This window comes from Salmo trutta, unplaced genomic scaffold, assembly GCF_901001165.1.
Source record: "Salmo trutta unplaced genomic scaffold, fSalTru1.1, whole genome shotgun sequence".
Taxonomy (NCBI): domain Eukaryota; kingdom Metazoa; phylum Chordata; class Actinopteri; order Salmoniformes; family Salmonidae; genus Salmo; species Salmo trutta.
This window is the reverse complement of record NW_021822437.1, coordinates 41,897-59,549: the sequence shown is the minus strand read 5'-3', so window position 1 is coordinate 59,549 and position 17,653 is coordinate 41,897. Positions and strand designations below refer to the sequence as shown.

At 47.6% G+C, this 17,653-nt stretch overlaps 1 protein-coding gene across 1 annotated transcript in view; it reads right to left on the bottom strand.

Annotated features, from left to right (window-relative positions):
* The window catches only part of xpot (exportin, tRNA (nuclear export receptor for tRNAs)), a 53,748-nt gene that overhangs the window by 20,810 nt on the left and 15,285 nt on the right, over positions 1 to 17,653 (bottom strand). The window contains exons 2-9 of the mRNA XM_029743897.1: positions 15,523 to 15,688; positions 12,957 to 13,039; positions 12,473 to 12,529; positions 10,607 to 10,676; positions 9,893 to 10,111; positions 9,414 to 9,458; positions 9,166 to 9,305; positions 6,592 to 6,760 (exon numbers count right to left, since the gene is read on the bottom strand). Of these exons, the coding sequence (XP_029599757.1) occupies positions 6,592 to 6,760; positions 9,166 to 9,305; positions 9,414 to 9,458; positions 9,893 to 10,111; positions 10,607 to 10,676; positions 12,473 to 12,529; positions 12,957 to 13,039; positions 15,523 to 15,612 (873 nt within the window). The 5' untranslated portion in view covers positions 15,613 to 15,688. The remainder of the gene's footprint in view (positions 1 to 6,591; positions 6,761 to 9,165; positions 9,306 to 9,413; positions 9,459 to 9,892; positions 10,112 to 10,606; positions 10,677 to 12,472; positions 12,530 to 12,956; positions 13,040 to 15,522; positions 15,689 to 17,653) is intronic.

Sequence of the window (17,653 nt, the reverse complement as noted above, 5' to 3'; positions counted from 1 at the left end):
CTGTACAGCACTACTATATAGGAGACAGGGGGGACATTTCACTGTACAGCACTACTATATAGGAGACAGGGGGGCCATTTCACTGTACAGCACTACTATATAGGAGACAGGGGGGCCATTTCACTGTACAGCACTACTATATAGGAGACAGGGGGGCCATTTCACTGTACAGCACTACTATATAGGAGACAGGGGGGCCATTTCACTGTACAGCACTACTATATAGGAGACAGGGGGGCCATTTCACTGTACAGCACTACTATATAGGAGACAGGAAACCATTTCACTGTACAGCACTACTATATAGGAGACAGGAAACCATTTCACTGTACAGCACTACTATATAGGAGACAGGGGGGCCATTTCACTGTACAGCACTACTATATAGGAGACAGGACGGCCATTTCACTGTACAGCACTACTACATAGGAGACAGGACGGCCATTTCACTGTACAGCACTACTATATAGGAGACAGGACGGCCATTTCACTGTACAGCACTACTACATAGGAGACAGGACGGCCATTTCACTGTACAGCACTACTATATAGGAGACAGGGGGGCCATTTCACTGTACAGCACTACTATATAGGAGACAGGACACCATTTCACTGTACAGCACTACTATATAGGAGACAGGACACCATTTCACTGTACAGCACTACTATATAGGAGACAGGACGGCCATTTCACTGTACAGCACTACTATATAGGAGACAGGGGGGCCATTTCACTGTACAGCACTACTATATAGGAGACAGGACACCATTTCACTGTACAGCACTACTATATAGGAGACAGGACGGCCATTTCACTGTACAGCACTACTATATAGGAGACAGGACGGCCATTTCACTGTACAGCACTACTATATAGGAGACAGGACGGCCATTTCACTGTACAGCACTACTATATAGGAGACAGGACGGCCATTTCACTGTACAGCACCACTATATAGGAGACAGGACACCATTTCACTGTACAGCACTACTATATAGGAGACAGGGGGGCCATTTCACTGTACAGCACTACTATATAGGAGACAGGGGGCCATTTCACTGTACAGCACTACTATATAGGAGACAGGACACCATTTCACTGTACAGCACTACTATATAGGAGACAGGACACCATTTCACTGTACAGCACTACTATATAGGAGACAGGGGGGCCATTTCACTGTATAGCACTACTATATAGGAGACGGGGGCCATTTCACTGTACAGCACTACTATATAGGAGACAGGACGGCCATTTCACTGTACAGCACTACTATATAGGAAACAGGGGGGCCATTTCACTGTACAGCACTACTATATAGGAGACAGGACACCATTTCACTGTACAGCACTACTATATAGGAGACAGGACACCATTTCACTGTACAGCACTACTATATAGGAGACAGGACACCATTTCACTGTACAGCACTACTATATAGGAGACAGGGGGGACATTTCACTGTACAGCACTACTATATAGGAGACAGGGGGGCCATTTCACTGTACAGCACTACTATATAGGAGACAGGGGGGGCCATTTCACTGTACAGCACTACTATATAGGAGACAGGGGGGCCATTTCACTGTACAGCACTACTATATAGGAGACAGGAAACCATTTCACTGTACAGCACTACTATATAGGAGACAGGAAACCATTTCACTGTACAGCACTACTATATAGGAGACAGGGGGGCCATTTCACTGTACAGCACTACTATATAGGAGACAGGACACCATTTCACTGTACAGCACTACTACATAGGAGACAGGACGGCCATTTCACTGTACAGCACTACTATATAGGAGACAGGACGGCCATTTCACTGTACAGCACTACTACATAGGAGACAGGACGGCCATTTCACTGTACAGCACTACTATATAGGAGACAGGGGGGCCATTTCACTGTACAGCACTACTATATAGGAGACAGGACACCATTTCACTGTACAGCACTACTATATAGGAGACAGGACGGCCATTTCACTGTACAGCACTACTATATAGGAGACAGGGGGGCCATTTCACTGTACAGCACTACTATATAGGAGACAGGACACCATTTCACTGTACAGCACTACTATATAGGAGACAGGGGGGCCATTTCACTGTACAGCACTACTATATAGGAGACAGGACACCATTTCACTGTACAGCACTACTATATAGGAGACAGGGGGGCCATTTCACTGTACAGCACTACTATATAGGAGACAGGGGGGCCATTTCACTGTACAGCACTACTATATAGGAGACAGGGGGCCATTTCACTGTACAGCACTACTATATAGGAGACAGGACACCATTTCACTGTACAGCACTACTATATAGGAGACAGGACACCATTTCACTGTACAGCACTACTATATAGGAGACAGGACGGCCATTTCACTGTACAGCACTACTATATAGGAGACAGGACACCATTTCACTGTACAGCACTACTATATAGTAGACAGGGGGGACATTTCACTGTACAGCACTACTATATAGGAGACAGGACACCATTTCACTGTACAGCACTACTATATAGGAGACAGGGGGGCCATTTCACTGTACAGCACTACTATATAGGAGACAGGACGGCCATTTCACTGTACAGCACTACTATATAGGAAACAGGGGGGCCATTTCACTGTACAGCACCACTATATAGGAGACAGGGGGGACATTTCACTGTACAGCACTACTATATAGGAGACAGGGGGGCCATTTCACTGTACAGCACTACTATATAGGAGACAGGGGGGCCATTTCACTGTACAGCACTACTATATAGGAGACAGGGGGGCCATTTCACTGTACAGCACTACTATATAGGAGACAGGGGGGCCATTTCACTGTACAGCACTACTATATAGGAGACAGGGGGGCCATTTCACTGTACAGCACTACTATATAGGAGACAGGAAACCATTTCACTGTACAGCACTACTATATAGGAGACAGGAAACCATTTCACTGTACAGCACTACTATATAGGAGACAGGGGGGCCATTTCACTGTACAGCACTACTATATAGGAGACAGGACACCATTTCACTGTACAGCACTACTACATAGGAGACAGGACGGCCATTTCACTGTACAGCACTACTATATAGGAGACAGGACGGCCATTTCACTGTACAGCACTACTACATAGGAGACAGGACGGCCATTTCACTGTACAGCACTACTATATAGGAGACAGGGGGGCCATTTCACTGTACAGCACTACTATATAGGAGACAGGACACCATTTCACTGTACAGCACTACTATATAGGAGACAGGACGGCCATTTCACTGTACAGCACTACTATATAGGAGACAGGGGGGCCATTTCACTGTACAGCACTACTATATAGGAGACAGGACACCATTTCACTGTACAGCACTACTATATAGGAGACAGGGGGGCCATTTCACTGTACAGCACTACTATATAGGAGACAGGACACCATTTCACTGTACAGCACTACTATATAGGAGACAGGGGGGCCATTTCACTGTACAGCACTACTATATAGGAGACAGGGGGGCCATTTCACTGTACAGCACTACTATATAGGAGACAGGGGGGCCATTTCACTGTACAGCACTACTATATAGGAGACAGGGGGGCCATTTCACTGTACAGCACTACTATATAGGAGACAGGAAACCATTTCACTGTACAGCACTACTATATAGGAGACAGGAAACCATTTCACTGTACAGCACTACTATATAGGAGACAGGGGGGCCATTTCACTGTACAGCACTACTATATAGGAGACAGGACACCATTTCACTGTACAGCACTACTACATAGGAGACAGGACGGCCATTTCACTGTACAGCACTACTATATAGGAGACAGGACGGCCATTTCACTGTACAGCACTACTACATAGGAGACAGGACGGCCATTTCACTGTACAGCACTACTATATAGGAGACAGGGGGGCCATTTCACTGTACAGCACTACTATATAGGAGACAGGACACCATTTCACTGTACAGCACTACTATATAGGAGACAGGACGGCCATTTCACTGTACAGCACTACTATATAGGAGACAGGGGGGCCATTTCACTGTACAGCACTACTATATAGGAGACAGGACACCATTTCACTGTACAGCACTACTATATAGGAGACAGGGGGGCCATTTCACTGTACAGCACTACTATATAGGAGACAGGACACCATTTCACTGTACAGCACTACTATATAGGAGACAGGGGGGCCATTTCACTGTACAGCACTACTATATAGGAGACAGGGGGGCCATTTCACTGTACAGCACTACTATATAGGAGACAGGACGCCATTTCACTGTACAGCACTACTATATAGGAGACAGGACACCATTTCACTGTACAGCACTACTATATAGGAGACAGGACACCATTTCACTGTACAGCACTACTATATAGGAGACAGGACGGCCATTTCACTGTACAGCACTACTATATAGGAGACAGGACACCATTTCACTGTACAGCACTACTATATAGTAGACAGGGGGGACATTTCACTGTACAGCACTACTATATAGGAGACAGGACACCATTTCACTGTACAGCACTACTATATAGGAGACAGGGGGGCCATTTCACTGTACAGCACTACTATATAGGAGACAGGACGGCCATTTCACTGTACAGCACTACTATATAGGAAACAGGGGGGCCATTTCACTGTACAGCACTACTATATAGGAGACAGGACACCATTTCACTGTACAGCACTACTATATAGGAGACAGGACACCATTTCACTGTACAGCACTACTATATAGGAGACAGGGGGGCCATTTCACTGTACAGCACTACTATATAGGAGACAGGAAACCATTTCACTGTACAGCACTACTATATAGGAGACAGGACACCATTTCACTGTACAGCACTACTATATAGGAGACAGGACACCATTTCACTGTACAGCACTACTATATAGGAGACAGGACACCATTTCACTGTACAGCACTACTATATAGGAGACAGGGGGGACATTTCACTGTACAGCACTACTATATAGGAGACAGGGGGGCCATTTCACTGTACAGCACTACTATATAGGAGACAGGACACCATTTCACTGTACAGCACTACTATATAGGAGACAGGACACCATTTCACTGTACAGCACTACTATATAGGAGACAGGACACCATTTCACTGTACAGCACTACTATATAGGAGACAGGACACCATTTCACTGTACAGCACTACTATATAGGAGACAGGACACCATTTCACTGTACAGCACTACTATATAGGAGACAGGAAACCATTTCACTGTACAGCACTACTATATAGGAGACAGGGGGGCCATTTCACTGTACAGCACTACTATATAGGAGACAGGAAACCATTTCACTGTACAGCACTACTATATAGGAGACAGGGGGGACATTTCACTGTACAGCACTATGTGTTATGTGGTGTGTGTGTGTTATGTGGTGTGTGTGTGTGTGTCTTCAGAAAGTACTCACACTCCTAGACTTTTCCACGTTATGAATTGGTATTAAAAATGACATTTTCTTTTCAACGATCTACACAAAATACTCTTCACGTCAAAGTCGAAGAATAATATATATTTTTCAAATATAATTTATGAAAAATATAACACTAAATGTATTTAGTCGTTACAGACTTCAGTCTTTCTGGGTCTCGAAGAGATTTAAACACCTGGATTGTATAATATTTGCACATTATTCTTTTTGAAATTCCTCAAGCTCTGTCAAGTTGATTGTTGATCATTGCTAGACGGCCATTTTCAAGTCTTTCCGTAGATTTTCAAGCAGATTTAAAGTCAAAACTGTAACTAGGCCCCTCAGGGACATTCAATGTCTTCTTGGTAAACAACCCCCAGTGTATATTTGAGCTTGTGTTTTAGGTGATTGTCCTGCTGAAAAGCTGAATTTGCCTCCCAGTGTTGGAAAGAAGACTGAACCAGGTTTTCCTCGAGGATTCTTCCTGTGTTTAGCGCCATTCAGTTTTATTTTTTTATCCTGAAAAACTCCCTAGTCCTTACCAATGACAAGCATACCCATAACATGATGCAGCCACCACCATGCCAGACAATATGAAGAGTGGTACTCAGTGATGTGTTGGATTTGCCACAAAATATAACAATTTTGTATTCAGGACAAAGTTAATTTATTCGCTATTTTTTTTTTGCAGTTTTACTTTAGTGTCTTGTTGCAAACAGGATGTAAGTTTTAAACTTATTTAGTCTTGACATTACAAAAGGGGGTGAATACTTATTGACTCAATACATAAATCAGCTTTTCATTATGTATTAAATATGTAAAACAAAAAAAAAAACAGAATTCCACTTTGACATTGTGAAGTATTGTGTGTAGATCAGTGACACAAAAATCTCAATTTAAAAATCGATTTTAAATTCAAGCTGTAACACAACAAAATATGGTGTGTGTGTGTGTGTGTGTGTGTGTGTGTGTGTGTGTGTGTGTGTGTGTGTGTGTGTGTGTGTGTGTGGTGTGTGGTGTGTGGTGTGTGGTGTGTGGTGTGTGTGTGTGTGTGTGTGTGTGTGTGTGTGTGTGTGTGTGTGTGTGTGTGTGTGTGTGTGTGTGTGTATACACCTACCTCCTCCACATTGAAGAAGCCAGCCGACTGCAGGACTTGACAGAGGGACTCAACCAGCTTGGTTTTGTCTGTAGGGTCCATGCCTTTATTAACAATCTCAAACAGACATTCACACGCCTCCTCTCTCAGGTCCTCCACGGACATCTGACTCAGCAGCAGGTTTACAAACCTGGAGGGACAGGAAACACACTGGTTACACACTGGACCAGGACCAGTCCATCTGATCTCTGGTTTATAAACCTGGTCCAGGACCAGTCCATCTGATCTCTGGTTTATAAACCTGGACCAGGACCAGTCCATCTGATCTCTGGTTTATAAACCTGGACCAGGACCAGTCCATCTGATCTCTGGTTTATAAACCTGGACCAGGACCAGTCCATCTGATCTCTGGTTTATAAACCTGGACCAGGACCAGTCCATCTGATCTCTGGTTTATAAACACTGGACCTGGACCAGTCCATCTGATCTCTGGTTTATAAACCTGGACCAGGACCAGTCATCTGATCTCTGGTTTATAAACCTGGACAGGAAACACACTGGTTACACACTGGACCAGGACCAGTCATCTGATATCTGGTTTATAAACCTGGTCCAGGACCAGTCCATCTGATCTCTGGTTTATAAACCTGGACAGGAACACTGGACCAGGACCAGTCATCTGATCTCTGGTTTATAAACCTGGAGGGACAGGAAACACTGGACCAGGACCAGTCATCTGATCTCTGGTTTATAAACCTGGAGGGACAGGAAACACTGGACCAGGACCAGTCATCTGATCTCTGGTTTATAAACCTGGAGGGACAGGAAACACTGGACCAGGACCAGTCATCTGGTCTCTGGTTTATAAACCTGGAGGGACAGGAAACACTGGACCAGGACCAGTCATCTGGTCCAGGACCAGTCATCTGATCTCTGGTTTATAAACCTGGAGGGACAGGAAACACTGGACCAGGACCAGTCATCTGGTCTCTGGTTTATAAACCTGGACAGGAACACTGGACCAGGACCAGTCATCTGGTCCAGGACCAGTCATCTGGTCCAGGACCACAACAACCACTGATGTTGAAGGGAAGAAGGTGCGGACGTAGAAGGACAACATCTGATGAGAGTTTCAACCCAACACGATGCACCTGAGCTCAGTGTCCAGTCTCATAGCAAAGGGTCTGAATACTGACGGAAATAATGTATCTGGATTTGATTTTTAATACATTTGCAAGAATAATAAAATAAAAAAAACATGTTTTCGCTTTGTCATTATGGGGTATTGTGTGTAGATTTACGGGGGGAAAAATTTACTGAATCCATTTTAGAATAAGGCTGTAACGTTACAAAATGTGGGAAAAGGGAAAGATGTCTGAATGCAATGTATCTACCTCAAATACCTCATTATTATTATTATCTATCCTGATGTCTAGTCACTTTACCCTGCCTTCATGTATATATCTACCTCATTATTATCTATCCTGATGGCTAGTCACTTTACCCTGCCTTCATGTACATATCTACCTCAAATACCTCATTATTATCTATCCTGATGCCTAGTCACTTTACCCTGCCTTCATGTATATATCTACCTCAAATACCTTATTATTATCTATCCTGATGCCTAGTCACTTTACCCTGCCTTCATGTATATATCTACCTCATTATCTATCCTGATGTCTAGTCACTTTACCCTGCCTTCATGTATATATCTACCTCATTATCTATCCTGATGTCTAGTCACTTTACCCTGCCTTCATGTACATATCTACCTCAGTATCTATCCTGATGTCTAGTCACTTTACCCTGCCTTCATGTATATATCTACCTCATTATTATCTATCCTGATGGCTAGTCACTTTACCCTGCCTTCATATACATATCTACCTCAAATACCTCATTATTATCTATCCTGATGCCTGGTCACTTTACCCTGCCTTCATGTACATATCTACCTCAAATACCTCATTATCTATCCTAATGTCTAGACACTTTACCCTGCCTTCATGTATATATCTACCTCAAATACCTTATTATTATCTATCCTGATGCCTAGTCACTTTACCCTGCCTTCATGTACATATCTACCTCAAATACCTCATTATTATCTATCCTGATTAGGGAGGCACGATATATCGGTGAACATAACGGAATCGGACGATATTAGCTAAAAATGCCAACATGGGTATCGGACAGATATCTAGTTTAACGCCGATGTTAAAAACCGGATGTCAAAGCTGCCGTGCAGACCTACAACACGTAATGACGGCACGTTAAAACAGGCAGGCCGGCCGACCACAGACAGACGGGCAGGCCGGCCGGCCGACCACAGACAGACGGGCAGGCCGGCCGGCCGACCACAGACAGACGGGCAGGCCGGCCGGCCGACCACAGATAGACGGGCAGGCCGGCCGGCCGACCACAGACAGACGGGCAGGCCGACCACAGACAGACGGGCAGGCCGACCACAGACAGACGGGCAGGCCGACCACAGACAGACGGGCCGGCCGACCACAGACAGACGGGCCGGCCGACCACAGACAGGCCGGCCGACCACAGACAGGCCGGCCGACCACAGACAGACAGACAGACCTGTCGTTGGCGATGAGGTTGAGGTCTATCCAGGAGACGTAGGCTCCCACCACCTCCAGACATTGACAGGTGATCTCAGGGTGAGACTGCTGATAGGTCCCGAGGATCTGGTACCAGGACTCAACCAGGCTGGGGATGACCTGCTCCCTCATACTATCCTTTATTAAGGTGTTCCTACGCACCTCCTGGAGAGAGGAGGGGAGAGAGAGAGAGGAGGGGAGAGAGGAGAGTTAGATGCTGGGGATGACCTGCTCCCTCATACTATCCTTTATTAAGGTGTTCCTACGCACCTCCTGGAGAGAGGAGGGGAGAGGGGAGAGAGGAGAGAGAGGAGGGGAGAGAGAGAGAGAGGAGGGGAGAGAGAGAGAGGAGGGGAGAGAGAGAGAGGAGAGGAGAGGGGAGAGAGAGGAGAGGGGAGAGAGAGGAGAGGGGAGAGAGAGGAGAGGGGAGAGAGAGGAGGGGAGAGAGAGGAGAGGAGACAGAGAGGAGACAGAGAGGAGACAGAGAGGAGACAGAGAGGAGACAGAGAGGAGACAGAGAGGAGACAGAGAGGAGACAGAGAAGTTACAGACTAGGGACAACCTGCTCCCTCAATAGGGGGGGTGTCCACCACCTCAGCGTCCTCTTACCTCAGGGGAGTGCAGGATATCTCTGTCCACCACCTCAGTGTCCTCTTACCTCAGGGGAGTGCAGGATATCTCTGTCCACCACCTCAGTGTCCTCTTACCTCAGGGGAGTGCAGGATATCTCTGTCCACCACCTCAGCGTCGATAGCCATCAGCGTTCTGAGGTAGACGTCGACCCCGTGTGGGTTCAGGCCCACTAGAGACAGCAGGTCATAGAAGAACTTGGGCCAGTGGGTCAGGTACTCCATCACGAAGGTCAGAGCAAACACCTGGGCTGCCTTGTTACGGATGAACGGCTTCTCTGGTTGGGAGTTCATTAACTGGAGAGGAGGAGGAGGAGGAAGAGGGAGGAGGAAGAGGAGGGGGAGGAGGAGGAGGAGGAGGAAGGGGAGGAGGAAGAGGAAGGGGGAGGAGGGGAAGGAAGGAAAGGAGGAGGAGGAAGAGGAGGAGGAAGAGGAGGGGGAGGAGGAGGAGGAGGAAGGGGGAGGAGGAAGGGGGAGGAGGAAGGGGGAGGAGGAAGGGGAGGAGGAGGAAGAGGAAGAAGAGGGGGGAGGAGGGGAAGGAAGGAAAGGAGGAGGAGGAGGAAGAAGATGAAGAAGAGGGGGGAGGATAGCAGAGAAGGAGAAAAACATATTGAAATTAATTTTCTACGACAATTTTTCCAATCCAGGAATTCAAGGCGTGGAAGACGGCCAACTTCACGACTGTATAAAGATGTGTACCGAACAACAACAACAACAACAAATCTCAAGTAACAAAACAGTGTCGTTGATGAAATCTGCTACGGCGTTCCAGACGGAGAAGCAGAGCCCCACCTGAAGCTGCAGCCATTTCATCAGGGTTTCTCGTATCAGCTGTTGCTGGGCAGGACTGAGACCTCCATGTCTGAGACAAAACACACACACAACACAATGTCACTTTCTGTTCCTCACTAATTCATAGAGGAATCCCGTTGAGCGTCATCAAAATAAATTTAGAAATCTATGTTATTTAAAATGATCGCGCCGAACGAGCGTCTGCGATGCCAAGGGATAAAATAGAAGTCCTTTTCTATTTCTGACGCAGATCGCGCTGAAAGTCCTGCCTCTCCCATCTCCTCATTGGTTTATAGAAGCAGGTACCCACGTGCCGTCTCCTCATTGGTTATACCCACGTGGGGTGACTGAAAGACGAACTGTTTTGCCGGTCGTCGTGGTAACCAAATCACCATATAAGTTCAAAGATGAAAAAGGCTGGAAGGAGGAGAGATGACTATAAACGATTCGGTTGATCGTTTTATCTGTGGATTAATTGCCGGAGTCGAGGACCTTGTGCATTTCAGGTAAAATAACAACTCAATGTTTATATCACAGGACAAATTAGCTAGCAACAGCAAGCTAGCTAAATAGGACAAATTAGCTAGCAACAGCAAGCTAGCTAAATAGGACAAATTAGCTAGCAACAGCAAGCTAGCTAAATAGGACAAATTAGCTAGCAACAGCAAGCTAGCTAAATAGGACAAATTAGTTAGCAACAGCAAGCTAACTTGCTAAAATTGCCATACATGTTTAATGCTTTTCGACCTGTCCCCAAATTAATGTAATTGGTTCAGAGTTTGTTTTGATATTTTAACCTGCGTGTCGTGATCACGTTTTGTGTGGGGGGGGACAAAATGCATTTACACGCGCGCAGCCGGTTTGGGTTCCGCGTCAGAGAGACAAATATACACGGTTTTCATTCAGACGTCAGTAAGAAACGGGACAGTACTTTAATACTCTACTGTAAAAGCATTCAGAAAAGCTAACAGCATTAGCTGTTATCTGGAGTCAATGGGATTGGAGGAACAGTCAACCTAGAGTCAATGGGATTGGAGGAACAGTCAACCTGGAGTCAATGGGATTGGAGGAACAGTCAACCTGGAGTCAATGGGATTGGAGGAACAGTCAACCTGGAGTCAATGGGATTGGAGGAACAGTCAACCTGGAGTCAATGGGATTGGAGGAACAGTCAACCTGGAGTCAATGGGATTGGAGGAACAGTCAACCTGGAGTCAATGGGATTGGAGGAACAGTCAACCTGGAGTCAATGGGATTGGAGGAACAGTCAACCTGGAGTCAATGGGATTGGAGGAACAGTCAACCTAGAGTCAATGGGATTGGAGGAACAGTCAACCTAGAGTCAATGGGATTGGAGGAACAGTCAACCTAGAGTCAATGGGATTGGAGGAACAGTCAACCTGGAGTCAATGGGATTGGAGGAACAGTCAACCTGGAGTCAATGGGATTGGAGGAACAGTCAACCTGGAGTCAATGGGATTGGAGGAACAGTCAACCTGGAGTCAATGGGATTGGAGGAAACAGTCAACCTGGAGTCAATGGGATTGAGGAACAGTCAACCTAGAGTCAATGGGATTGGAGGAACAGTCAACCTAGAGTCAATGGGATTGGAGGAACAGTCAACCTGGAGTCAATGGGATTGGAGGAACAGTCAACCTGGAGTCAATGGGATTGGAGGAATAGTCAACCTGGAGTCAATGGGATTGGAGGAACAGTCAACCTGGAGTCAATGGGATTGGAGGAACAGTCAATCTAGAGTCAATGGGATTGGAGGAACAGTCAATGGGATTGGAGGAACAGTCAACCTAGAGTCACAGCCGTCCTAATTCATCATCTATCAGACCCCCCCCACACCCCTCCTCTTACCTGTACTTGATCTGGTGCTCCAGGACTTGGAAACAGAAGAACTTCACATGGTCGTCACTGAGAGAGGTATAAATAAAGTTATTACAATACATCCAACACAGGGGGGGACCAGAGAAGGACCAACAGGGAGACCAGAATCCAGAGAAGGACCAATAGGGGGACCAACACAGGGGGGGACCAACACAGGGGGGTACCAACACAGGGGGGGACCAACACAGGGGGAGACCAACACAGGGGGAGACCAACACAGGGGGAGACCAACACAGGGGGAGACCAACAGGGGGGGGACCAACAGGGGGGGACCAACAGGGGGGGACCAACAGGGGGGGACCAACAGGGGGGACCAACAGGGAGACCAACAGGGGGGAGACCAACAGGGAGACCAACAGGGAGACCAAGCAGTAGAACAGGTTGGAATCTGTAACCTCCCAGGTGGGACTAGAAGGATCTCTAATCAGAATCCTACCAACTAAATGGGTCTCACCTGTAAATGCCTTTAGCCAGGGCCTCTGCACACACCTCCCAGGCATCCTGGGACTCCTTCAACTGCTCAAAATACACCATCGCCTGAGGAGGAGAGGAACAGGGGCAGAGAGAGAGGGGCAGAGAGAGAGGGGCAGAGAGAGAGGGGCAGAGAGAGAAGCAGAGAGAGGGGCAGAGAGAGAGGGGCAGAGAGAGGGGGACAGAGAGAGGGGGACAGAGAGAGAGGGGCAGAGAGAGAGGGCAGAGAGAGAGGGGCAGAGAGAGAGGGGCAGAGAGAGAGGGGCAGAGAGAGGGGCAGAGAGAGAGGGGCAGAGAGAGAGGGGCAGAGAGAGAGGGGCAGAGAGAGAGGGGCAGAGAGAGAGGGGCAGAGAGAGAGGGGCAGAGAGAGAGGGGCAGAGAGAGAGGGGCAGAGAGAGAGGGGCAGAGAGATAAAACAGAGAGACAGAAGCAGAGAGAGAAACAAGGGTTAGAAAAGGGAGTGAGAGAATGAAAGAGCTTCTGAATCTCACACATAACTACCACATTCTGCAGCCAGACACACAAACCCTCGTGCTGACAGTGGAGAGGGACTATGGTGGCTGGCTGGCTGGCTGGCTCACTGGCTGGCTGGCTGGCTCGCTGGCTGGCTGGCTCGCTGGCTGGCTGGCTCACTGGCTGGCTGGCTGTCTGGCTCACTGGCTCACTGGCTCACTGGCTGTCTGGCTGGCTGGCTGGCTGGCTCACTGGCTGTCTGGCTCACTGGCTGTCTGGCTCAAGGACACAGTTGGTGTGACATGTATTTCTGTGTAGGCCACCATCTGAAAAAGCCCGGTGAAAGCCTTGTGTTCCACAGCAGATCCCTGGTGGAAGCCTTGTGTACCACAGCAGAACAGCAGAACCCTGGTGGAAGCCTTGTGTACCACAGCAGAACAGCAGAACCCTGGTGGAAGCCTTGTGTTCCACAGCAGATCCCTGGTGGAAGCCTTGTGTTCCACAGCAGATCCCTGGTGGAAGCCTTGTGTTCCACAGCAGAACCCTGGTGGAAGCCTTGTGTTCCACAGCAGATCCCTGGTGGAAGCCTTGTGTTCCACAGCAGATCCCTGGTGGAAGCCTTATGTTCCACAGCAGATCCCTGGTGGAAGCCTTGTGTTCCACAGCAGATCCCTGGTGGAAGCCTTGTGTTCCACAGCAGAACCCTGGTGGAAGCCTTGTGTACCACAGCAGAACAGCAGAACCCTGGTGGAAGCCTTGTGTACCACAGCACAACAGCAGAACCCTGGTGGAAGCCTTGTGTTCCACAGCAGATCCCTGGTGGAAGCCTTGTGTTCCACAGCAGATCCCTGGTGGAAGCCTTGTGTTCCACAGCAGATCCCTGGTGGAAGCCTTGTGTTCCACAGCAGATCCCTGGTGGAAGCCTTGTGTTCCACAGCAGATCCCTGGTGGAAGCCTTGTGTACCACAGCAGAACCCTGGTGGAAGCCTTGTGTACCACAGCAGAACAGCAGAACCCTGGTGGAAGCCTTGTGTTCCACAGGTATTGCTGTTGTATTACTGAATATGTGTATATTACTGTATATAGAGGCCTATTGGTCTGTAGAGATCCATTCTAACCCACTTCCTGTAGCCATTATTGAACTTCCTGAGGGGTACTGGACTCTGTAAACAGCACCAGTTACAACTTCATGCAGAGAGAACTCCCATGGATGGAGAGTCTACATGGGTCAGTCTACATGGGTCAGTCTACATGGGTCAGTCTACATGGGCCAGTCTACATGGGCCAGTCTACATGGGCCAGTCTACATGGGCCATGTTGGGCCAGTCTACATGGGCCAGTCTACATGGGCCAGTCTACATGGGCCAGTCTACATGGGCCAGTCTACATGGGCCAGTCTACATGGATCAGTCTACATGGGTCTGAGAATCATTTCCAGGAGCCAACGAGTTTGGATCAAGTCCAGTCTACATGGGTCAGTCTACATGGGCCAGTCTACACGGGTCTGAGAATCATTTCCAGGAGCCAACGAGTTTGGATCAAGTCCAGTCTACATGGGTCAGTCTACATGGGCCAGGCTACATGGGCCAGTCTACATGGGCCAGTCTACATGGGCCAGTCTACATGGGCCAGTCTACATGGGTCTGAGAATCATTTCCAGGAGCCAATGCGTTTGGACCCGCAAGATTTGTCCTCTACAAACACATGAATGAACTGCACACACACAGTAATGAGACGTGCCTTCTGCCTATAGCAGGCGTCTGCGTTAGGGATGACAGACAGACAGACAGACAGACAGAGACAGACAGACAGAGACAGACAGACAGAGACAGACAGAGACAGACAGACAGACAGACAGACAGACAGAGACAGACAGAGACAGACAGAGACAGAGACAGACAGACAGAGACAGACAGACAGACAGACAGACAGAGACAGACAGACAGACAGACAGACAGAGACAGACAGACAGACAGACAGAGACAGACAGACAGACAGAGACAGACAGACAGAGACAGACAGACAGAGACAGACAGACAGAGACAGACAGAGACAGACAGAGACAGACAGACAGAGACAGACAGAGACAGACGTACCTTCTGCCTATAGCAGGCGTCTGCGTTAGGGTTGAGCCCCAGCAGGGCCTGCTCGTCCATGTTGATAATGGAGACAGACTGGCAGGCCATGAGAAGGTTAGCTGCTGCTTCCCTCCACTGTAGTTTCACTGTCTTCTGTTGCTCCCCTCCGGCAGGCCAAGCACATCTACACAACAACAACAACAATAACAATAACTAGGGCTGGGAATAGCCAGGGACCTCACAATACGAGATCATGAAACTAAGGTGCCAATACAATGTGTATTGGGATTCTCATGACTCCATATGCATTGAGAGTCTATATATACACACACTGCGATTCGATACTGTGATTTTATTGCAATTTGATGTTCCAAACATATTGCTCACCAATATGTCTGCTGCAGAGCGACAAGACAAGTTTTTGTTATTTAAAAAAAAAAATTAAAAAAAAAAAACATTTAACCCTTTTTCCTCACCAATTTCGTGATATCCAAATTGGTAGTTACAGTCTTGTCCCATCGCTGCAACTCCCGTACGGACTCGGGACAGGCGAAGGTCGAGAGCCGTGCGTCCTCTGAAACACGACCCCGCCAAGCCGCTCTGCTTCTTGACACACTGCTCGCTTAACCCGGAAGCCAGCCGCACCGATGTGTCGGAGGAAATACCGTCCAGCTGGAGACCGGAAGTCAGCTTGCAGGCACCCGCCCGCCACAAGGAGTCGCTGGAGCGCGAACGGGACAAGGACATCCCGGCCGGCCAAACTCTCCCCTAACCCGGACGGCGACGCTGGGCCAAACTCTCCCCTAACCCGGACGACGGCGCTGGGCAAAACTCTCCCCTAACCCGGACGACGGCGCTGGGCCAAACTCTCCCCTAACCCGGACGACGGCGCTGGGCCAAACTCTCCCCTAACCCGGGCGACGGCGCTGGGCCAAACTCTCCCCTAACCCGGCCGACGACGCTGGGCCAAACTCTCCCCTAACCCGGACGGCGACGCTGGGCCAAACTCTCCCCTAACCCGGACGGCGCTGGGCCAATTGTGCGTCGCCTCACAGGTCCCCCCGGGTCACAGCCGGCTGTGACTCAGCCTGGGATCGAACCCGGGTCTGTAATGATGCCATGCAGTACCTTAGACCGCCAACGCCACTCAGGAGGCCCGAGAAAACAAGTTTTGATCAGTCATGGAAATTAAATTAAAAAGTGCTGAAAACAAAATTGGTCTCCTCATTTAAAAAGACGGAGAACAAGTGATGACAGAAACATACTGGAGTTTTGGTGCCGGTGCAGCCAACTAAAGATACATTATACTGCCATATCATCAAAAACAGAAACATATTGTAGTTTTGGTGCCGGTGCAGCCAACTAAAGATACATTATATTGCCATATCATCAAAAACAGAAACATATTGTAGTTTTGGTGCCGGTGCAGCCAACTAAAGATACATTATATTGCCATATCATCAAAAACAGAAACATATTGCAGTTTTGGTGCCGGTACAGCCAACTAAAGATACATTATATTGCCATATCATCAAAAACAGAAACATATTGGAGTTTTGGTGCCGGTACAGCCAACTAAAGATACATTATATTGCCATATCATCAAAAACAGAAACATATTGGAGTTTTGGTGCCGGTACAGCCAACTAAAGATACATTATATTGCCATATCATCAAAAACAGAAACATATTGGAGTTTTGGTGCCGGTACAGCCAACTAAAGATACATTATATTGCCATATCATCAAAAACAGAAACATATTGGAGTTTTGGTGCCGGTACAGCCAACTAAAGATACATTATATTGCCATATCATCAAAAACAGAAACATACTGGAGTTTTGGTGCCGGTACAGCCAACTAAAGATACATTATATTGCCATATCATCAAAAACAGAAACATATTGTAGTTTTGGTGCCGGTGCAGCCAACTAAAGATACATTATACTGCCATATCATCAAAAACAGAAACATATTGTAGTTTTGGTGCCGGTGCAGCCAACTAAAGATACATTATATTGCCATATCATCAAAAACAGAAACATATTGCAGTTTTGGTGCCGGTACAGCCAACTAAAGATACATTATATTGCCATATCATCAAAAACAGAAACATATTGGAGTTTTGGTGCCGGTACAGCCAACTAAAG